The 23876-nt window shown below is 40.1% G+C and overlaps 1 protein-coding gene across 1 annotated transcript; it reads left to right on the forward strand.

Moving 5' to 3' along the window:
* Window positions 1-968: 968 nt before the first annotated feature.
* On the forward strand, window positions 969-23132 carry LOC308662764 (perilipin-3-like; the record flags this gene model as incomplete). Its single annotated transcript, XM_081318909.1, has 7 exons — window positions 969-1022; window positions 1449-1632; window positions 7526-7608; window positions 9959-10196; window positions 12930-13135; window positions 16131-16253; window positions 22468-23132. 7 exons carry the CDS (start codon window positions 969-971, stop codon window positions 22816-22818), a joined length of 1239 nt encoding a protein of 412 aa, XP_081175035.1. The 3' UTR covers window positions 22819-23132.
* Between the last annotated feature and the right edge of the window lie 744 nt (window positions 23133-23876).

A 23876-nucleotide genomic window follows, 5' to 3' on the forward strand; every position in this document is an offset into this window, starting at 1 on the left:
TTAACTGCAGTGGTTCACAATGATTGTTGCAAGAAAGGCACAAAAAAGGCACCAAACTCATTTAACAACTCTGTTGCTGATTTAAGAAGTGCAGTGATTCACTTAACAAATATGGTGAGAAAAGTTGTAAAATGAGGCAAAACTCGCTTAACAAATTTCTCACTGAACAACTTAAGTTTTGGGTTCAATTGTGGTTATAAATTGAGGATTACCTGTAATGTTCAGAAATTCCAACTATTTCTGATGACTCTGGAGAAGGGGATTGTGCTACATTAAACTGATAACTACAGAATCAGTTGAAATATTTGTTTTGTTAAGGGGGCAGTCTTGGAAAGGGATTGTCCCAAAGGTGTCACTGCTTCCCCCCCTTTTTCTATAGATTAGGGGTCTCCAACCTTGGCAACTTTAAGACACATGGACTTCACCTCCCAGAATCCCACAGCCAGCATGGCTAGCTGAGGAATAATGGGAGTTGAAGTCACAAGTCTTAAAGTTGCCAAGGTTGGACACCCCTGCCATACATGATACAGAGCTTCAAAAACCCCTGAAGTATTAACTTGTAAATCATAAGTTAAGAATCAAAACCTGATAATTTATACAAACCACAGTTAGCTAGTTGGTAATAAGCGCAAGAGTAAATATAGCTTATCATCCCAAAGCAAACAAATCACATTACAGTACAAGTAAATATATAAAATAAAGATGATGTATAATAGAAGGAAACTTTTTGCCCTCACCGCTAAAGCCTGCTTCGACATCTCCAGATGGCCTCGTGGTGTAAATAGATCAAGGTTAGAATAAACACTGCTTTAACTACAGGTATAGGGTAGGCTTTGTTCATTTAGCTGGCCTTGCTACTTCTGCAAAAGCTGCTAAAATTGTGTGTAATGTAACTGGATGTATTAGTATGATGACTGAATTGGATCTTGACTCTCTGTAGTGCTGGCCGCTCTCTCATCATTGTCATCATGTATTCTCCTGGAGCAGAGTTCATACCTGGAAGGGTCATAGATCAAGAACAGGTAAGTGGACAATACTGGAAGAAGCGAGGATACCATTTAAGGGCCAAACTGTAGGTGACAGGAATAGAACCCAGCACGGGTTTTCTAATCTATATCCTTTTTCAAAGATTTATTTTCAAAAGAGCTGCAGGCCCATTGGTTCCTATTTTGATCACCGTAAAACCATCAAAAGAAAATGCTGAGGAAAGCTTTTGAGCTTCTTCAAAAGACAAACTTGTTGTATTGTGCTGTTTTTAATAAAGTGCTGAGAAAGAAACAGTAACAAACTAGAGTTCCGCAGTATCGGTTTACTGTTTGTCCAGTTTGAATCATAGCTTCATTGACAACTGTGCCTTTCACATATATGTGATCTCTACTGCAATTCAGCAATCTAGAACTCTTCTGGGATCCAGCAAGATGGTGACTGTATGGTATCTTATTTCTTAGTGTGCCTTCCAAAAGTTCGCTGGTCTGCCATTAATCAGTTCTACTTATGAGTGGGTGTCATCTATCTATGATTTTGCCAAGCAGTCTCATCCAGCTATCCAAACAGTCCTTGAGATGGCAGAGACGGGTGTGAAGAATATTGCAAGCAGTGCAGAACCTCTTCTCGACATGTTTGAACCTCAACGTAAGTAATTGGTTATAAATTATAGGCCCATTCCAAACTAGAACACTATTCTTTGGCATGCCAGGTTTATTTTTTGGGCTTGGTTTTCCAATGTATGGAGTTTGAGATGCTGTAAGCCAGAGGTCCCTAACCTTTTGGGCACCAGGAAGCAGTTCTGTGGAGAGAGGCTTTTCCACGGACCAGAGAGGGTGTGGTTTTGTGTGCTGCCTGCATCCCTCAGATGGGGCTTTGCTTGTTTGTGCAGACTGGTTGCTGGCATGCCCGGGGGTTGGGAACCTCTGCTATAAGCCATTGAGTAGAGCAGGGGTGTCAAACTCAATTTCATTGAGGGCCGCATCAGCATTGTGGTTGCCCTCAGGGGGCCAGGTGGGTATGGCCAGGGTGGGCGTGGCCTACTGGGTGGTTGTGGCTAGAGTGCGTATGGCCTACTGGGTGGGCGTGGCCAGCTCTACATAGTTTGCATCAAGGGTGCCTATGGGGGCCCGGGCAGGAGTGGGACAGATCTGACGGTCTCTGGCAGAAGGAGGGTCTCTGGGCCAGAGACAAGGCATTGGGGGCCGTTCCCTCACTGTTTCCAGGATGGCTTCACGGGCCACATGACACCACTTCGCGGGTCGGATCCGGCCCCCGGGACTTGTGTTTGACATGTCTGGAGTAGAGAATAGGAGACTAATAGTCCAACAGCAACTGGGGATCCTGAAAAGACTTTGATTCCAAAGGTTCGTTAGGGCAAGCCTAGGAAGCTAATCTGAGTTCTTAATTTTATTTTTTCAAACTTAATACACACTATCTTATTTAAACCAGAGTTTTGCCTTCTCTGCAGCCAGAGTACTTCCTCTTTAGGAGTCAATTCATTGAAGTGTGGAGATTGTGACCAGCAGGCTTGCAACAGTAACCACAAATGTACTGACTGTTTGGCATATCACACTAATTTAAGATGTGGTTTGCTTATTCATGGTTCAACATGGATCTATGAATCAACTGGTACAGGTAGTCCTACTTACGACGACAACGGAGCCCAAAATTTATGTTGTTAAGTGAGAAATTTGTTGAGTTTTGCCCCATTTTACGATTTTTTTTGCCACATTTGTTAAGTGACTTACTGCAGTTATTAAATTAGTAACACAGTTGTTAAGTGAATCTGGTTTCCCCATTGATTTTGCTTGTCAAAAGGTTGCAAAAGGTAATCACATGACCCCAAAACACTGCAACGGTCATAAATGTGAATCAGTTGTAAGCATCCAAATGTAAATCATGTGATCAGGGGGATGCTGCAATGGTCATAAGTTTGACAAATGGTCATAATAAGTCACTTTTTTCAGTGATATTGTAACTTTGAACAGTCACTAAGCGAACTGTTGTAAGTCAAGGACTACCTGTAATTTATTCAGTAACCCATGATTAGGTAAGCCATGCCATGATGTGTCTGGAACCAGTCACTGATCTGCTTTTCCATATCTTCTTCCAAGAGTATTCCACTTCTACTTCCAACAAATACCTGAGCAGCAAAATAACTGAGTTGAATTAGCATTATGTCTATGTGTATTCTTGCAATTTATCTAGAAATTCAAGAGAAATCAAAGCTTTTTTCTTACGTTTTCTCTACTTTCTACTATCTGGAATTAAAGTTTTCTTGAACTGCTCAGCATATTGTCCAAAGAATAATTTTTTGGTTCCAGTTTGAGCCGGGGTTGCACAAAAACAGATCAGTGTGTTTGTGCTGAGTTGTGATACTTGAAGGGCATGGATATGCATATGTATTGGTTCTAGTGTGGGATTTTGGCAAAGGTAATACTGTCCATCCTTGTGTCTATTAGCTTTGCCTTCTTTGTTTGTACTAAGTATTTGGGCAGCAGGTTTGGGGAAGTGTGAACGAATGGGTTATTCGGTTAATTATGCTTGCCCAAGTAATTGGTTTTACTGTTTATCATTATTTTTTTTATTGAAAAGTTTTAAAATACATTTTATCTTTAACCATCCCCCCTCCCCCCCACCCCTACCTATCCCTCCCTACCCCTCCCCCCCCACTTCCCAGAGCTAAGTACAAGGTATAAAAACAAAGAACAATCATAAACATCCATATGCTACCAACAATAAATTCTTAAATCTATCACTCTCTAGCTCATATAAGATAACTACAAGCAATACTAATATACATATAAAAAGAAAAGAAAATAGAAAGGAAGACTTATTCAAATGCTAAATGAAACTTTTTAGTCCCATATTTGTTCTGGATATATTCAATCCATTTTTTCCACTCCATAATATAACGTTCTTGCGAATGATCTTTCAAATAAGCCGAGATCTTTGCCATTTCCGCCAGGTCAGAAACCTTTAAAGTCCATTCTTCTATAGTCGGCAGTTCCTCCTTCTTCCAATATTGACCTATTAAAAGTCTTGCTGCTGTAATTAAATTCAACATCAACTTAGTGTCCACAACAGTAGCATCTGTAATTATACCCAACAAAAACAATTGCGGACAAAACTTTATCCTTTGCTTGAAGATCTTCTGCATATTCCACCAAATTTTTATCCAAAAAGCCTTAACCTTTTTGCAGGTCCACCATATGTGAAAATATGTTGCATCTTCACCACCACACCTCCAGCATTTTGGCTGATAGTTCGGATACATACTTGCAAGCTTTTTAGGATCTAAATGCCATCTATAAAACATTTTATAAAAGTTCTCTCTTAGGTTTTGAGCTTGTGTAAATTTTACGTTCCTCACCCAGATCTTTTCCCACGTGTCCATTGTAATAACTTCTTGGATATTCTGGGCCCATTTTATCATACAATCTTTAACAAGTTCTGTTTCTGAGTCAATTTCTATCAATGCAAGATATATCCGTTTGATATGTGCTGGACCCTGGTTTCTAATTTGCTTTATCAAATTTTCGTCAGTCATTGCAAAACCAATTTTCTGATCTTCTTTCCACCTGGCCCGTAACTGAGTATATTGAAACCAAGTTTGAACAATCTTCTCATCTCGCAAGAGATTATACGGCTTTAAACACCAAACACTTCTTTCCAAGCTTAAAATCTCCTTATACGTAGTCACATCATGCTTGAAACCAACGTTTATGTTTTCTATTGCGTATTTTGGAATTGCCCACAATGGCATCTTGCAGTCTAACTTATGTCAATACTTCTTCCAAACTCTCAACAATGCCTGTCTTAGAATATGCACTTTAAATACATTATCTACCTTCTTATCATACAACAAATATGCATGCCAGCCAAATAACAAGTCGTGGCCCTCAAGATTTAATAATCTCTCTTGTGTCAAATTAATCCAATCACTTATTCCTGATAACGCAGCAGCTTCAAAATATAATTTAAGATTAGGCATTTTAAGTCCACCTCTTTCACGAGTATCTTGCATAATCTTAAGTTTAACTCGTGGCCTTTTCCCTGCCCAAACAAATTTATTGATACCCCGTTGCCATTCTTCCAAATTAGAATCTTTTTTAAAAACCGGTATCATTTGAAATAAGAATAGAAATTTAGGCAGGACATTCATTTTCACTGCTGCGATTCTTCCCAGCAAAGACAATTGCAATTTTTCCCAACTCTCCATTTCTTTTTGAATTTTTCCCCATAATTTTTCATAATTATTTTTATATAACTTTGTATTAGAGGGTGACAAAAACACCCCCAAATATTTGACCCTTTTAGCAATCTCAAATCCAGTTAATCCTTCTAAAAGAGCCTTTTGCGATACTGTCATATTTTTGGCCAGAATTTTAGTTTTTTGTGCATTAACTTTAAATCCAGAAACCTTCCCATATTGCATTATTATCTCCATCAGGTCCACAACAGAGTTCTCCGGCTGGGTCACCGTAACAACCAGATCATCTGCGAACGCTCTCAATCTATAATCCTGATCTCTAATTTGTATACCCTTAATTCTTTCCGAATTCCGTATTTTTACCAATAATATCTCCAATGTTAACACAAATAATAAAGGCGATAACGGACACCCTTGCCTTGTGCCCTTCTCAATATTACATGCTTCAGTCAAACTATTGTTAACTATTATTCGGGCAGTTTGTTTTTGATATAATGCCCTAATTGGTTGCAAAAATTTATCCCCAAAATTCATTTTATCTAGAACTTTCAACAAAAATTTCCAATTCAATTGATCAAAAGCTTAGAAAAGCATAGAAAAATTAGCGCCGCAGGGATCTGGTTGTTCCTCTCCAAAAACTCTATCACATCAACTATATGCCTCACGTTATTTTTCATTTGCCTACCACTAATAAACCCAGTTTGATCCCCATGAATCACCTGTTGCAGAACCCTCATCAATCTGTTAGCCAACACCTTAGCAAATATCTTGTAATCTGTATTTAAAAGTGATATCGGTCTATAGTTTTTTACTTGAGTAGCATCTTGATCTTCCTTTGGAATCAAAGAGATAAAAGCAGTTTATCATTATTGAGTAAACTTAGCACCAGATCTTTGTGAAAATATGCCTATTTGATTGCAACATAGTTTCTGGTCTTGGTCAATTATTTGAGTGTGTGTGTGGGGGGGGGAGAATTTTCTATGATTATTACTAATTAGTAAAATTCTTCCTATGTGTACGTTTTGCAATTTAACTCAAAATCCAAGAGAAATCAGCTTTTCCTACATTGAGCTCTCTACTTCCTGGAATTAAAAGTTCTCTTGAACTGCTTACCATATGAATTAGGTTCAAGATCTTTCACTGAAGTTATGGTGAGTTATCTCCTTTAGGAAAGAATTGAAGTGTTAAATAGCGGGTTCTTTGGCACAGGAATGAAGACGAGGTAGCTGAGTACAGGGAAACTCATATTTTATTTTGTGCAGAATCTGTACTGAGCAAATGGCTGCAACCAGCCACAATATATAGTTTAGCCCCTAGGCAGCAGCCAATAGGTTTGAAGCAACCATTGCCGCCTAGGGATAGCCAATTGTAGCGCTGGAGACTTATAGTCTGGGTTGCTGGAGAGCTGTTAGCTGCTCCAGCAACCCACGTGGTATTACTATGAGCCCAGTACATAACAGAAGTATATGAGGTTATAGGTTGCTCTCTAAATGAGGGTGCTAGAATTTTTATCATGTTGTATTCTATTTCTTCTACTTTATCCTGCATGGAATGAAAAGCAAGAACTCTCTAAATAAAATTTAAAATACGTTTTGCCATTTTGTAAATTTTTTGATGAGCCATCAAGTTTTGCAAAATGCAACAAGGGAGGCAACACAATTCTGTACAAGACATCTTTTTAGAAGTTTTTCTTCTAAGACTGATATTTCTAAATGTAAACTATGATATTAAGATAATCTAGTTTATTTCCTTCACTCTAAGAGAATTTAGGGAGAGTTCTTTAAAATGTAAACGGACAAGTGAATTTTATTCTGTAAGTTACATGGTATAACAGAAAACTTGCATTTATGTTATGCTGCCTTGCTGTGGGGAAAGAATGAAGAAAGAAAAATCCCAAAGAAAGAAGGCTGAACCTTAAAATTATCCATTTTCTAGTCAAGGGAGACATGTATCTTTTCTAATGCAGTTAGGGGTCAAAAAGCTATAAAGGCATTTAAAAGATCAAAGATCAATGGCTTCAAAGTAAGCACATTCAGATGGTATGCATGGAGGAAGAGGTGCACATGGCTCTTATCTTTTGATTTGCAATTTATGTCCATTTATAGGACTCTGAATTTCCTACCACCTAAATGAGTACATAACAATGTAATCTCACCTTCATGTCATCACTTTCCTTTGTATCATTGTGCCGCAGCATAAAACAATATAGGCTTTTCATATTGCTAAGTAGCAATAAAACCCAAATACAAGTAACATCCAGTTGTTGAATGTAACCAGGAATCTTTTAAGTAATCAAACCTTTCTTTAACCTTTGCTATTTTACAGTTGCTATTGCAAATATGGCTGGCTGTAGGAATATTGACAGGCTACAGTACCAATTTTCTGTTCTGCAACAGACAGTGGATGAGGTAATCACTTGAACTTATTTTCCATAATATATTATCAATCCGTGTAGATTCATTGTAAGCAACATATGGTATTTTAGATTTTACTGAATTACAACGCCTAACATCCCTAGGACAGGTAATGTGAAGGATTCAGAGCATTGTACTTCAGTAAGACTTGGAAGATCACAAATTGTCTCTCTACTGTGGTGAGAACAAGAGGTAGATGATCAGCTTCATAGGCATGGATTTCAGACACAGCTGTTATCAACAGGTGCTGTAAGAGCCATGAAACCAACCAATCTTTTCTTCCCATGGGAGAAAAAAAAGGACATTTCTCCTTTAAATACTTTGTCTTCCAAAGTTTTGGACTAGCAGGACTCTTCCAACAAGCATTTTATCGTACTCTTGGTGCTTTGAAAAACAATGCAAAAGAGCCCCTCATGTCTAGTAGGGTCTATTGTTGTACTAGCCCAGTGATGGTGTGAAACATTTGGGCTTGGCGTGTCAAAATTTTGGAAAATGATTAACTTTTTTATTTTATATACTCACATTTCTGAATTACCCATCTCCCTCAGAGAGAGACTCGTGTGTTTCACACACAGGAGAAACAATTTTTTACATATTAATTTTGGGAAAAATACAGTCCAATCATGTGTGATGTTCAGAATCTGCCGTATATGCTGGTGTTCTTCTGTTGACAGGCCCCTGTGGCCTACCTGAGGCAACTCCGGATCACACAAGGCCTTCATTCTTTTTTTTTTTTTTTGGTAGGTTTTGTAAAATGCTCTTCTGTGACTTCTGAAAACTGCCTGATTCTTGCATGATTTTTAGAGCCTCCACAGGCTCTGCAAGAGCATGGCCCCCTCATGCAACCTCCGGAGGCTGCATGACAACACACCCCATTCTTATGCAGCTTCGAAGGCCTCTGAAAATTGCATGAGAACAGCGTGTGCTTTTGAGAATAGTTTTTTTATTTTATTTTAAATTCCATTTATATCCCGCCCTTCTCCGAAGACACAGGGCGGCTTACAAGCTTAGCAGTAGCCTTCATTCTATGTATATGCCTGCTTATTAGGGCTTTCACACACACCCCAAGCGGCATTATTACAAAGTCAGCTTATTGCCCCCAACAATCTGGGTCCTCATTTTACCTACCTCGGAAGGATGGAAGGCTGAGTCAACCTTGAGCCTGGTGGGATGCGAACCTGCACTAATTGCAGGCAGCTGGTGTTACTTAAGGAGGCATTAGCCCACTGCTCCACCAAGGCTCTTTTGTTGTTGGGTGTTGCTGAACACTGGTGTATTACCCAAAACATGTCATCTTTAACATGCACTTCATAGGTTCACCATCACCATACTACTCTATTAGCATGGTAATTGAGCTCTAGATTTATAAACCATTTGACAGGATTTGGGGGCATTTGCATATATTGTATATTGTTTCATTTCTTACCCTGGGCCATTTCTCAGTAGTCTTAGAACATATTAATCAATCTATTTTTGTGCACAGGTAGTCCTTGACTTCACACTATTTATTTAGTGACCATTTAAAGTTACAGTGGCACTGGAAAAAGTAGCTTGGGGCTAGTTTTCACACTTGTGAGGGTTGCGAAATCCCCATGGTCACATGATCAAAATTTGAGTGCTTTGGCAGCTAGCATGTATTTATGACAATTGCTCTGTCCAGAGGGTCATGTGACATACACACACACACACACTTGTAACCTTCCTAGCTGACTTCTGACAAAGTCGGGGTGGGGGAACCAGATTCCATTAACAACTGCATGATTCACTTAACAATTGCAGTGATTCGCTTAACAACTATGGCCAAAAAAGTCATAAAATGTGACAAAACTCACTTAACTATCTTGCTTAGCAATAGGAATTTGAGGTCGGTTGTAGGTGGAGGGCTACCTGTATATTTGTTGTTGTTTTTTTTAAGAAAGGTAGCAAATACAATCTAAATTGGATTTATGGAACCATCTTCCGGCCGAGCTCCGGATGGCGCCTGACCTCCGCTCCTTCCGGCGCGATCTCAAAACCTACCTTTTTGAACAAGCTGGCCTGGCCTGATGGGATGGGGTTGGGTTTTATAAATCGGTTTTAACTTTTTAATGTGTACTAATTTATTCATGGGCATTGTTGTTTAATCGTTTTTAATTTTTGTATCTTGTTTTTTAATATGTATTGCCCTGTTCACCGCCCTGAGTCCTTCGGGAGAAGGGCGGTATACAAATTAAATTAATAAATAAAAATAAATAAAATATAACTCAAATTTTTATAGAAGCATGTATGCGCTTGTGCTTAATTCTGTGTTGATTTTTATCATTCTTCACTCTGATATTTTCTGTTTTTGAATTTTCGCCTGCAGATCGTTGGATCCATTTATGCTAAAATAAACGAAGCAAATATTGTGGATACCATGCTAGAGATAAGCGTTGAAGTTGCCATGGACACTATGGAAGTGACATTGTGTTCAGCGAGGAGTGCTGTGAACACTGTGAGGGAAATCAGTGTGTCACAGATGATGGCCAGCAGTGTTGACAAGATGATATTCACATCAGACAGCTTACTAGAGTACTTTCTTCCAATCACGGATGAGGAATTACGTAAGAATATGCAGTTCCCTCTCTTGATTATCCATGCTCTGATGAGTTTTACCTCTACATTTATTGACTTATTTTATTTCTACAGTTATCTATCTCAGCTCTGGATGACATACAGCTGTGGATGGCATACAATTCTAAAACTATAAAATAATTTTTTTAAAAAAAAGTCCAAAAATAAATGCTGAGATAGTTAGCCAACTAACAGTATTTATTCGTTCAGTTTCAATACTTTTTCCTTTGATTAAAGTTTAAAACATCTGAAAGGCATTAGCTAGGAAAAATGTAGACCAAGAATACACTATACCTGGCCTAATAAAATATTAGTATAAAATAAAGTATAAAATATTAAAAATATTTTATAAGCATCAGGAAGTATAACAAACTAGATATTTTATAAGCATCAGGAATATAACAAACTAGATATTTTTAAAAATCATAGAATCTAATATTTTCTAGCTCATTTTTCTTAAAATTGAGAGCTTTTAATCCTAATAGGGTAAATCCTTTGCCTAAACAGTTCCTGTTAGTCAGTGAGTATCCTAAACCAGAAAGAGATTTGGTTGGTTTTGACCCAGCTGATATAGGAAGCCAGCAATTGTGGCTTATTCAACAAACCATAATTAATCATCCATGACTTAATCCAAGCCCATTGTGTGTGATTCTAGGCAATGTAGAGGAACTGAATGATCTTATCTAGGATAAAGCTGCTTATACAGATAGTCCTCGACTTACGACCACAATTGAGCCCAAAATTTATGTTGCTAAGTGAGAAAGTTATTGAGTTTTGCCCTACTTTACAATTTTTCTTACCACAGTTATTAAGTGAATCATTGCAGTTAAGTTAGTAACTCCATTGTTAAGTGAATCTGGGTTCTTTATTGACTTTTGCTTGTCAGAAGGTCACAAAAGGGGATCACATGTCCCCGGGACACTGCAACGGTCATAAATATGAGTCAGTTGCCAACCATCTGAATTTTGATCATGTGACCATGGGGATGCTGCAATGGTCATAAATGTGAAAAACGGTCATAAATTCCTTTTTTAGCACCATTATAACATTGAATGGTCACCAAATGAACTGTTGTAAGTTGAGGACTACCAGTATTGCATCTCCAGCAAAAAATAGATCTTTTCCCAAAGGATATGCAGTCTAGAGCAGGGGTCTTCAAATTCAGCCCTTTTATGACTCATGCACTTCAACTCCCAGAATTCTTCAACCAGGCATGCTGACTGAGGAATTCTGGGAGTTGAAGTCCACGAGTCATAAAAGGGCCAAGTTTGAAGACCCCTGATGTAGAGCATTGACAGAAAATAGAATAGACAGAGGAGAAGATGCAAATTTGCAAGAGAAGCTGTGTGCTCTCAGTCAGTTGTATAAAAACCAACCAGGAAAGCTAGACACATGGATAAATGCACTTAATTGCAGAATAGAAAAATAAAGTATTCTAAGAATCAGATCCAGGTAGCCAATCCATGTGCTCCTGATCAGAAACAATTTTATTTAAAAAAAAAATAGGTCACATTTTAGCAAACAAAACTACAGACTTTTCAGTCTTACAAAATTTCTTCCAAACCCCTCTATTTCCTCCTCCTCCATAGCTCCTCTTTCTAACTGGACCCTCCTTGCTACGGCTGATTTTAAGACATGCACAAAGATTAAGTTGAAGTTATTTCTACTTTGCTGTGGGAGTATTAGAGACTACATTTTCTCCTAAATGAAAGACATGGGCCTTTCTGCCCCTTCAGCAATAAATAAAAACTAATGGCTAGAGAAGGGAAGTGGGGAGGGAGAAAGAGAGAGAGAGTGAACAATTCCTCAAAGCCAAAATAAAATAGTCTCTATGTACATCAGGCCCAGCTGATTTCCTTCTGCTGGTATTCTTGTCTTGGAGAAATTGGTGGCCTATTGGGAGTTGTAGATTCAACCAGTCTTAAACAGTTCAAGGCCATAACAGGTTGGTGTAAGGTTACCCAAAATGAAATGCTTTACTCCACTCTGACTCTCTTGGAAGAAATGTTTCTCAACCTCAGCAACTTTTAAGATGAGTGGACTTCAATTCACAGAATTCCCCAGCCAACATACTGGCTGGGGAATTCTGGGAGTTGGAGTCCAGATATCTGAAATTTGCCAAGATTGAGAAACACTGCCCTAAAGTGTGGTAAATGCCTGGTGCAAATCAATTTATCGAATGATCAAATTTCTGTACCTACCCATGTCCACCAAACGGGTTGTACTTTAACATCTTGCACTCTGCCAGGATTTGATTCACAAAACCTAACTGAAGAGTTTCACATAACCTACAAGCCCTGGATCTTGTTTTTACATGCCACAAAGGTTGGGTTCACGCAACATGCCACCACTAAAAATCTAACATAACTTAGTGCAGGGGCAGTGAAAAAGAGTCTTTTGGACCAAAACTGGTCCCTTTTTGTAGTTCCTCTCCAAATGGTAGTACATATCCTAAAATAGCCCCCTCACTCCCCCAATTAAATATTGTAACAATAGGGGAGAGGGATGGAAATCTTTTTTTTTTAGTTATACATAAGTGTAGCCCAGATTTCCCCAAAGCTTAATCAAGGAGGATTTATTTGAGGAATTAAGTGTCTACTAGCTAAGATTTCTCAGAAACTTAATTGTGAGGAATTTATTTGAGAAATAAAGTGACTACTGATAATATTAGTTCAGGTGTTGTGAATGGGGATCCCTTTTGATCTTGTTGGGGTTTTTTTTAGTTGCCATTGCATCCTTGGACCATCCTAAAGGCTCTGGAGCAGCCTGTCTTGAAATGCAGGAAGAAGAGCCAAGTTACTACACACGCCTGGGTTCCTTGTCAACCAAGCTCTGTAGTCGAGCCTACTATCATTCTCTGGCCAAGTTGCGAATGATCAAACTGGGTGCGCAGCAGGCCTTGTTCCAACTTGAACAGATCTTTTCCTTGGTAAGAAACTCAGTCATTCCTTGTTATGTTTGGGAAATAAAAGAAAGGATGACTAACTGAACCTTGGAGGAGAAACAGCATCCTTGTTGGAACATGTAAGATGCTGAATGGTCTCTTTAGCACAGCGGTCTTCAAACTTGGCATGCTGGCTGAGGAATTCTGGGAGTTGAAGTCCACAAGTCATAAAAGGGCCACGTTTGAAGACCCCTTCTTTAGCAAAAAGCCCATGTAGCTGAACCCAGGCAGACTGATTCAGACATGGACTGGAGCCAGAAAACCTTCTATAGAGTAACTTGCAGGTTGACAGGGCTATCAGTGGAGAAGCTGACATGTAACGTACATAGCAAAATTCGTAAAAGATATTTGAGTACATATCAAAATTTCCAGGATTGGGAAACAGGGACCTACATTATCCATTAACCAGATTCTAGCAAATCTTCTAATCTTTTGTACACAGATGCTTCCTTCTTGACTTCATGGGGGTTCAGGCTTCTCATTTGTAAATAAAACCCTGCTAACTTCCCCAATTTGATACCTTCCAGATGTGCTGGAGGGCAGTTGTAGAGCATCATCTCCATTTGGCATGGCTATTTTGGATATGAAGCAAGAAAATACATCTTTATGATTACAGAAATGCACTTTGATTATAGAAAGAGTCCTCCTGTTGAGTAAGAAGTCATGCAACAATGTAGTGCAATCACTTAAAGTATGCTCTGTTCCTAAGTGAGCGTAACAGAGTACTCACCTGGAAGGATTAGTGGCAAATCCAGGCAGGTGACTTTTTGATTAAGAAAGCAGTGTTGAAAATGAGTTCAGTATTGCTTGTTAACCTAACTGCAGCATAATTGGCTGCTTGGAACACCTCATACAATCTTAGTATATTTTAATGCTCCGAGTTCTGTCTAGGAATAGGCAAGAGCAGGGGTGTCAAACTCAATTTCACCGAGGGCCGCACCAGCATTGCGGTTGCCCTCAGGGGACCGGGTGGGTGTGGCCTGGGTGGGTGTGGCCTACTGGGTGGGCGTGGCTAAAGTGCGTATGGCCTACTGGGTGGGCATGGCCAGCCCTACATCGTTCGCATCAAGGGTGCCTATGGGGGCCTGGGCAGGAGTGGGACAGATCTGAGGGTCTCTGGCAGGAGGAGGGTCTCTGGGCCAGGGCCAAGGCAGTGGGGGCCTTTCCCTCACTGTTTCCAGGATGGCTTCACGGGCCGCATGAAACCACTTCACGGGCCGGATCCGGCCCCCGGGCCTTCTGTTTGACATGTCTGGGCAAGAGTATTGTTAGAAACTTGAAGGACTCTTTCAAAAATAGTTATCCAGCTTTTTTAATCTGGCCATGTCTTGGGAGATAATGAACGATATGGTGTAGGATACTTGCAAGATACCAAGTTGGGACTGTTTTAGTGCATTTCACTACTGCAGAGAAAAATAGGCACAATTCAATTCTAAGAGACCTTCTAAGTCAGGAGTGTCAAACTGCTGGCCCGTGGGCCGGATGCGTCATCGGGAAACTGTGTCCACCCCATTGCTGGCAAGGGAGAAAACGCTCTGATACATCGCACAACGTCGCGAGTTTGACATGTCCGTTCTAAGTAAATCTCTGACCCCAGGACAGATGGCAGTCTCCCAATTTACATTTGCAATCCACATGGCCCTGGAATGAGTTTGGACATATCATACCTTTTCTTTGGGGTGATTTATGAGGCTTGAGGAGTTAAATGAACATCCAAGCCTGGAAAAGATTTAAATATTTTCTCTCACTGGAGGGATTTTAAAGGGCAAGATGGATGCTTTAAACATCTGCAGGGATTGAGGTTCTAAACTGTTTCTTTAATCCTCTGCCCAATTGCAAAAAAGACCCCCCCTCCCCCCAAAAAATATTCACTACATCTACTTTGTTCATTTTAAGAGGACCACTAGCAATGCCCTCTGAGGTTCCCTGGCCAAAATGATCCTTGCTTATTAATGCTAATGTCAAAGGCTGTAGCAGTTCTGTAATGAAGAAAAATACCCAGCTGATTGTGCACTTTGGTTCCTTTTTCTTTTGTCTGTTGGGGGAAAATATTTTCTTTTCTTTTTTTTTTAAAGCCTTCGTTAAGTTTCTTCACCATCCACTCTTCCGTTATGTGAATATGTAAGTCCTGGGTATACAATCTCTGGGCATACAAGGTAATGTAATCCATGTAGGCCTTAACTTACAACCACCAGTAGGACCAGAATTTCTGTAAGCTAAATAAGGTGATTTGTTAAGTGAATCCCGCCTGATTTTACAATTTCTTTTTTTTTTGCTATGGTTGTTAAGAGAATCCCTGCAGTTGTTAAGTGAATCACATGATCATTAAGCAAATCTAGCTTTTCCCCATTGAATCTGCTTGCAAGAAGCTGGCTAGGAAACTTGCAAATGGCAAACATCTGGCCTGGGTGCTGCAGCCATCATAGGTAGATATCAATTGCCAGGTGCTTGAATTTGGATCACATGATTGTGGGGATGCTGCAATAGTTGCAAGTGTGAGAGCCAGCTGTTGGTCCCTTTTTTTCAGTGCTGTTGTAATTTTAAATGGTCACTGAATGGTTGTAGGTCAAGGATTGCCTGCACTTCTTGAATAAACTTGATGGAAGTTCCTTAAGACATTGTTCTGGATAACTGTTTGAAGAGGATCTGAGTAGGGAATGAAAAGCAATATCACTTAGACTTATATACCACTTCATGATGCTTTACAGCCCCCTCTAAACAGTTTACGGAGTCAGCGTATTGCTCCCCCCCCAACAATCTGGGTCCTCATTTTACTGACCTCGGAAGGATGGCTGAGTCAACCTTGAGCCGGTGAGGACCGAACTCCTGGCAATGGGCAGAGTCAGCCTACAATACTGCATTCTAACTACTGCACCACCATGGGTCTGGCCTGTAAGCCAAAGCTGTAGCTACGGTGCCAAACAGAACACTAGGCTTGTAGCACATGACTTCCCCCTCCCCTTGTTTTGCTTTATTGTAGCTAAAATATACCAAGGAGCAATTGGACTACAAAGTTCACAAAGGTCAAGAAAAAGTGTACCAAATGTGGAAGGAGTGGTACAAAGGTCAACCTAAGCAGAGCAGTGAAGCAATTCAGGCAGAGGTAGGTATCTCAGCATGATGATGCTTTGTCTTTTGAAGGTACAAGAAAATAGGGAAGGGCCGTCGTTCAGTGAAGATGCAAATATTATTTTGTGCTTGATGTTCCACAATCCACCCCTTGTATCTCCAAGAGACCCATTGCTAATTGTATAAAAACAAACACTAAGCGTGATGAGCCAATATCTTACCCCTCTATTAAACAAATTCCTATACTGCATTTCCCAAAGCAATCCTTTGGCCTCTTTGCCATAGCACTGAACCAGCAGAAAACTGCTGTGTCCACTGCCAGGCTCCATTGCCCCTGTCCTAACTTGCTACTAAAGACTGCATTTCCTAACTCCATGTTACCTAGTAGTGGCAAACTCACCCGCCCCACACACATCATATTAATTTATGATTAACAATGTTTTTGATAGATGGCTGAGCCAACTTCCCCTCTTTACCTGTTGGCTCTTCCAGCTGGAAAATCAACTACCCAAGCTAGGAGAAAGGCAGGAGACTGGCAAGAAAGGCCTGTAGCTGTTAAATCAGATCTTACAAAGATATGGGGGCTTTGGAAGAGTCATCTGCTCTCTTGACTTGCCATCTTCTCCCAGCCCTGCCACTGATCCCCACTTGAGAGAAGGGGAGGAAAGGAGGAGAATTGGCTTAAAGAGCCAAGAGGTTCCAGAGGAACAGTTGCACAATGCTACACCGCAGGAGTGACTTCCAGTGCACCACACAGCCTTCTGGAACTTGGTATCTGTTGAGCTGTTTCAAAGACAAGATGGAGATTGGCCTAGAGACCTGATGAGTAGAGGCTGGGGGTCCCATTTGAAACTCTGCTTCCTAAATCAGAGGACAATGTTCAGAGGATAGTGGAGGGGGTATTTGTCTACATAGTAGTCAATAGAAGTTGGACTGATCCCATGACCTAGGTCAGGGGTAGGTAACCTTGGCTCTTTTATCACTCATGGACTTCAACTCCATGCTGGCTCAGGAATTCTGGGAGCTGAAGTCCACGAGTCATAAAAGAGCCAAGGTTGCCTACCCCTGACTTAGTGAATCATTAGCTTATGACATCAAGAGAATGGTCAGTGATATGTGCCCCATTACATTCTTGGCAAAATGTGTTGAGATAAGAGGAGAAAAACTCTTGTAACACAGGAATAGCTTAAGGCTATAATGGGCTGGAATTAGAGGGAAGCAAGGTAGAGAACATAGCAGAAAAAAAGATTGTTGAGGGTATCTTTGCTTCAGTTAGATGCAAATAAGGATTTGGTCATGATCATGAGCCATATAAACTTCCTGGAATTAGTCATAGTTATTTGACTCATGTCTCATGCTAAGCCATGCTTCTAACCATTATTCAACAATCCAGGATGTCACTTATAAACTATGGTTTATCAGCTATAATGGATCTCTCCCAGGGTCACATTTTGTGAAGTGGGCAGCTATAAATTTATTAAATAAATAAATAGGTTTGTAAAACATATATATGAATTATTAGTCTATGGAGGCTTACAACGTTAGTAATTCAGTCATTATGCCTTGACAATGGTTTGTGGCCTGGCATACTGGGTAAACCTAGCCAATTATGATTTATTCAGTCAAAAAATTATTAAACAGTCTAAACCTCTAGTTGTGGTGAGTGACCCAGATTGAATCCTGCAACATTATTAAACAAACTATGCCAAATTTATACCCAGCACCAGAAGTAAAAAAAATGGTGTTTCTCAGGCTATATGAAAAAGCTCAGACGAAACGTTGGATCAAAGACCCTTTACAGAAGATACAGTACACACAGGGCTTTTTTTCTCATAGAACGCTCAACCTCAGAACGGCATTCCGGCACCTTTTTTTTTTGCAAAAAAAAAACACCCCTTCCTCTATTGGCTTTCCTAAGCCTATTGCAGAGCTAGGCAATCTTGGCTCTTTTTTATGACTCGTGGACTTCAATTCCCAGAATTCCTGAGCCAGCCATGCTGAGGGGAAAGGGAGAGGTTTCCAAGCTGAGCCATGCTGTCTCAGGAATTCTGGGAGTTGAAGTCCTTGAGTCATAAAAGAGCCAAGGTTGCCTATCCCTGCACTAGAGGAGGACATTAAAATTATTTGCAGGGTTACTTCTTTAAGAACTAAACTTTTAGAATCTAAACAGCTAACTTATAAAAGCCAACAGGAAAGAACCTCACATTTTTCATCTGCTTCTGTCTTTTGGAAGGTAAAATTAGATAACAAAATAATCTGTTTCCTATGTTAACATCTCTGCAATGAAATCTATTAAAGGTAACAGGAAAGAAATGAGAAACATTTTTCTCAATGTAATATGTCTAATTTAGCTGATGCTAGAAAAAATAGTATCTTTTGTACATACTCTGTTACAACTAAACCACTTTAAACAATTCTTAAGAGTGAAATATTCTTAATTTGGACTTTACTTTTACTGTTTGGACTGCTGTGTGTTTTGAAAAATAGATTATTTAGAATCTAGTTATGTTGCACTTCAGTCTTTAAATAATTAACCTAGTATATACATAACAATATATGATGTTTTCCATGGTGAGCTTAACATCAATAACATTTATTAAAAAGGCTAAAATAATTTCTGGTGGTATTATCTGTACATTAAAATTTTGTTTAGTCACAATCTTTCACTTTTCACATTCTGGACAAGCAGTGGTCATGTATTCTAGCAAAAGAAGTTACATATGTGCATAAGCGTAGTCAGTAGCATATGCCTTTTTAAAAATATCAAACAGGCAAAGAAACAAAAATAAGTCCAAAATATCTGTATTACATCCAGAAATGCCAACTTTGCAACCAATATTTCTCATCCATAACTATGGTACCCTAAGGATACCTGCATACATGCAAATGCTTCTCTGGGATCAGTAATCCAACAGGGATTGCTTTTTCCTTCCAGTAACATATACCTAAAACCAGTTTATTGCATTTGGCAATTGTACTTAAAAATAAATCTCATTGTCAACCAATATAATTCATTTAATTTGAAATCAAGTGAAAAATTGATTTAAATTATTTTATTAAAACCAATGGCAATTCTTTTATAAGAAGCTGCCTCAAACAAAATGTTTGACATACCTGCTCTAGATGGATGAATGCTCCAAAATAAATTCTAGACCAGGCCTGTTGTTGTTGTTGTTGTTAGCTGCGAAGTCGTGTCCGACCCATCGCGACCCTATGGACAACATTCCTCCAGGCCTTCCTGTCCTCTACCATCTTCTGGAGTCCATTTAAGCTCACGCCTACTGCTTCAGTGACTCCATCCAGCCACCTCATTCTCTGTCGTCCCCTTCTTCTATTGCCCTCGATCTTTCCCAGCATTAGGCTCTTCTCCAGTGAGTCCTTCCTTCTCATTAGGTGGCCAAAGTATTTGAGTTTTAGCTTCAGGATCTGGCCTTCTAAAGAGCAGTCAGGATTGATCTCCTCTAGGACTGACCGGTTTGATCGCCTTGCAGTCCAAGGGACTCGCAGGAGTCTTCTCCAGCACCATAGTTCAAAGGCCTCAATTCTTTGGCGCTCAGCCTTTCTTATGGTCCAACTTTCACTGCCATACATTGCAACTGGGAAGACCATAGCCTTGACTATACGCACTTTTGTTGACAGGGTGATGTCTCTGCTTTTTAGTGTGCTGTCTAGATTTGCCATGGCTTTCCTCCCCAGGAGCAAGCGTCTTTTAATTTCTTGGCTACAGTCCCCATCTGCAGTGATCTTGGAGCCCAGGAAAATAAAATCTCTCACTACCTCCATTTCTTCCCCATCTATTTGCCAGGAATTGAGAGGGCCAGATGCCATGATCTTGGTTTTCTTAATGTTAAGTTTCAAGCCAAGTTTTGCACTCTCCTTCTTCACCCTCAACAAGAGGCTCTTTAGTTCTTCTTCACTTTCTGCCATTAGAGTGGTATCATCTGCGTATCTTAGGTTGTTGATATTTCTTCCGGCAATCTTAATTCCAACTTTTGATTCATCTAGCCCTGCCTTTCTCATGATGTGCTCTGCATATAAGTTAAATAGGCAGGGCGACAGTATACAGCCTTGCCGGACTCCTTTCCCAATTTTGAACCAATCAGTGGTTCCGTGTCCAGTTCTCACTGTTGCTTCTTGACCCGCATATAGGTTTCTCAAGAGACAAATAAGATGGTCTGGTACTCCCATCTCTTTAAGAACTTGCCACAGTTTGTTATGATCCACACAATCAAAGGCTTTAGCATAGTCAATGAAGCAGAAGTAGATGTTTTTCTGGAACTCCCTAGCTTTCTCCATGATCCAGCGTATGTTGGCAATTTGATCTCTAGTTCCTCTGCCTCTTCGAAATCCTGCCTGTATTTCTGGTAGTTCTCGATCCACATACTGCTGAAGTCTAGCTTGTAGGATTTTAAGCATGACTTTACTAGCATGAGAAATGAGTGCAATGGTGCGATAGTTTGAACATTCTTTGGCACTGCCTTTCTTTGGAATTGGGATGTAAACTGATCTTTTCCAATCCTGTGGCCACTGTTGAGTTTTCCAAATTTGCTGGCAAATTGAGTGTAGCACTTTTACTGCACTGTCTTTTAAGATTTTGAATAGCTCAGCTGGAATACTGTCACCTCCACTAGCTTTGTTGTTGCTCAGCTTTTCTAAAGCCCACTTCACCTCACATTCTAGGATGTCTGGCTCGAGGTCAGTGACCACCTCATTGTGATTATCTGGGATGTTAAGCTCATTCTTGTATAGTTCTTCTGTGTAATTTTGCCACCTCTTCTTAATCTCTTCTGCCTCTGTTAGGTCCCTGCCATTTTGGTCCTTTATCATGCCCATTTTTGCATTAAACGTTCCCTTCATCTCTCCAATTTTCTTGAAAAGATCTCTGGTCCTCCCTATTCTATTGTTTTCTTCTATTTCTTTGCACTGTTCAGGCCTGTACATGCAGCCTAAAAGTAATAAAATCATTACCACTGCCCTAAAAGTATGTTGCCTAGTGCCTCCATGGCTTACCATGACCACGAGCTCCAACACTGTAGATGCTCCTCTAGTCACCAAATCATTGATTAGCCCACCAGCATTTCTTTGCAGACCACAAAGATTTTTAATTTATCAGTGTGGGCCTTTTCCTTCTACAAGTTGCACAGATCTCTTCTAGATTTTCCTCTTGCCTTTCTGAGTTAACTCGTTGGTCTGTCATTGAGCAAGAATTGACTTTGTAGGGAAGCATATTATCATTTGATGTATAATTAACATATGTTCTACCTTTATTTACCGATTATATAATATTTGTATGCAATCCACATGGCGAGGTTTGGGGCAACTTACAATAGAAAAAGATATATTTTTAAAATTATAAGATTAAAACATGAAAGCAGGGCTTTTTCTCTCATAGAACGCTCAGAATGGCGTTCCGGCACCTTTTTTTGCACACACACACACAAAAGCTTTTGCACAAGCTATGCTACTTCCTCTATTGGCTTTCGAAAGCCTATAGGAATTGCTGCTGAGTGCGCCAAAAGTCCTGGCCAGCAAACGTTGCACCGGCAAGTTGTCTGCAGCGAAGGTGAGTAGGCAAGAACTTTGCATCCCTCCCTGCTGTCCAACTACACCATCTCAACTAGGTAAGTAAGAGAGGACAAGGAGTGGGAGATGGGTTCTGCAGAGTCCATGTGCACTCCTTCCTTGTGCTCACCCGTGTCAGCCAGGCTGGTGGCCTACCTGGTGCTGGACCTGCGCCACCATCGCCTCACCCTGCACGCCTAAGTGGCTGCCCTGCATTGCCTGGCCTGCATGGCCTCCACCACCCACCCCGCGTAGCCCTACCATATAGAGTGAGCCCCTCTGCTCCCACAGCACCAGCTGTGCCGGCTCTGGTCCCAGGGGGCAGCCTGCCGCCAACACCCCTTGCACCCATGATCGCAGCAGCGCCCCCCCCCACCTCCTGTGCCCACCAAGATGACAGTTCTGGCACCTTTTTTTTTTTAGAAAAAAAGCACCGGATACACACAATAGTAGGAAGAAGAAAGTGGGGGGGGGGACATTTGAATTCTGCCGCCTGGCATGTATTGTATGGCTGAAATCAGGGGAACAGCAATAAACAATGGTGTTTCCATGCATAAACCAGAATATTCAATTGTCCTGAGTCTCTCTCTCTCTCTCTCTCTCTTTCCTTCTTTCCCCCTTCAGAAAATCTCATAGATGAACATCTATGATGTTCAATTAACAATATTTTTTTGGTTTCATAACAGATGGAATCCCATGCTCTAGCCACATCCTACAGTGTTGCGCAGAAGATGCAGGAGGTCTGCCAGAAAATCTTAACTAACGTGCAAAGCCTTCCTGAACATCTTAAGCAAAAAATCCAACAGGCTGAGTGTGATTTAAAAGAGCTACAAGCCGTCCTCTCTAATACCACATGTTTCCAGGATCTTCCCAGTTGCTTCCTGTTAGAGACCCCGGAGAAGATTAACAAGGCCAGGAAGGCTGTGCATGAAGTTATGGAATATATAGCTAAAAACACTAGTCTGTCATGGATAGATGGACCCTTTTGTCCTGTTCAATCTTCAGCAGAGGAATCCCTGAAATGGAAACATGCATAACATATGTTAGTTCTTTACTGTTAATAATATTGAGAACTGGTGTCTTCATCAGAGGCATTTATAAAAATTGCTTGGACAAGACTTAGGCGGCAGGGCCCCTTAGAGAAGGAGAGAAATTAATAAATGGATTGACCTGTTTAAAGTAATTATTAACCACTTCCATAATATGCATGACTCTTTTAATATTAAAGTAGTTGTAAGAGTATTTTATGTTGACTACTAGTCAAATACTCAACTGTATAAGAATTTTAATTGCTATAGGTTTTAATATATAAGAGACATCTGCACATTTTGTTTATACAAATAAAATTGCAATTAAACAGCTGTGATGTGACAATTAGCACAGACATGTCAAACTTGCAATGTCGTGTGACATCACGCGACGTATCAGAACTTTTTCCCCATTGCCAGCAATGGAGTGAGCGCGGTTTCCTCTTGATTTGTCTGACCTGCCGGCCAGCAATTTGACACCCGTGATGTAGCATGTCCTAAGTAGAAGCTTGAAGTAGGTGGTTCTAGAATTCAAAAAATCTTGATAACTGAGTTGATCTTTGGGTAATTTCCTTGTTTATTTGACTGGGATAACACTAGAATTGAAAATCACATACAGAAATATAGGTACAATTAGATTAAATAACCTTTATTGTCATTTTTTACTGTGGGCATCCTGGCACACATTAAAAATGAAATTGTTGCCTGCTCTCAAAAGTGTACACATACATAACACACATATAAACATGCTATATACATACACACCTACACCCTTACATATAATTACATATAAATATTAATCACTGTCCATCTTGAAAACATAACAGAAGGAGGAGGTTTTAGAGTTCACAAGGTTGATACTGTATGGAACAAAACTTTGACTGAACCAGGATATTCTGCTTTGGATACCACAAAGCCTCCTTCCAGAAGGTAACAAGGAAAACAGATCGTGAAGAAGATGTGTAGTGTCCCAGGCAATCCTGCGAACCCTGCTCAAACAACAGTTATATGCTGTGTCTTGGATAGAACAGAGTGAACTGCCAATAATGTTTTCTGCCATCCTCACT

This window comes from Vipera berus (assembly GCF_964194415.1).
Source record: "Vipera berus genome assembly, chromosome: 2".
NCBI lineage: Eukaryota > Metazoa > Chordata > Lepidosauria > Squamata > Viperidae > Vipera > Vipera berus.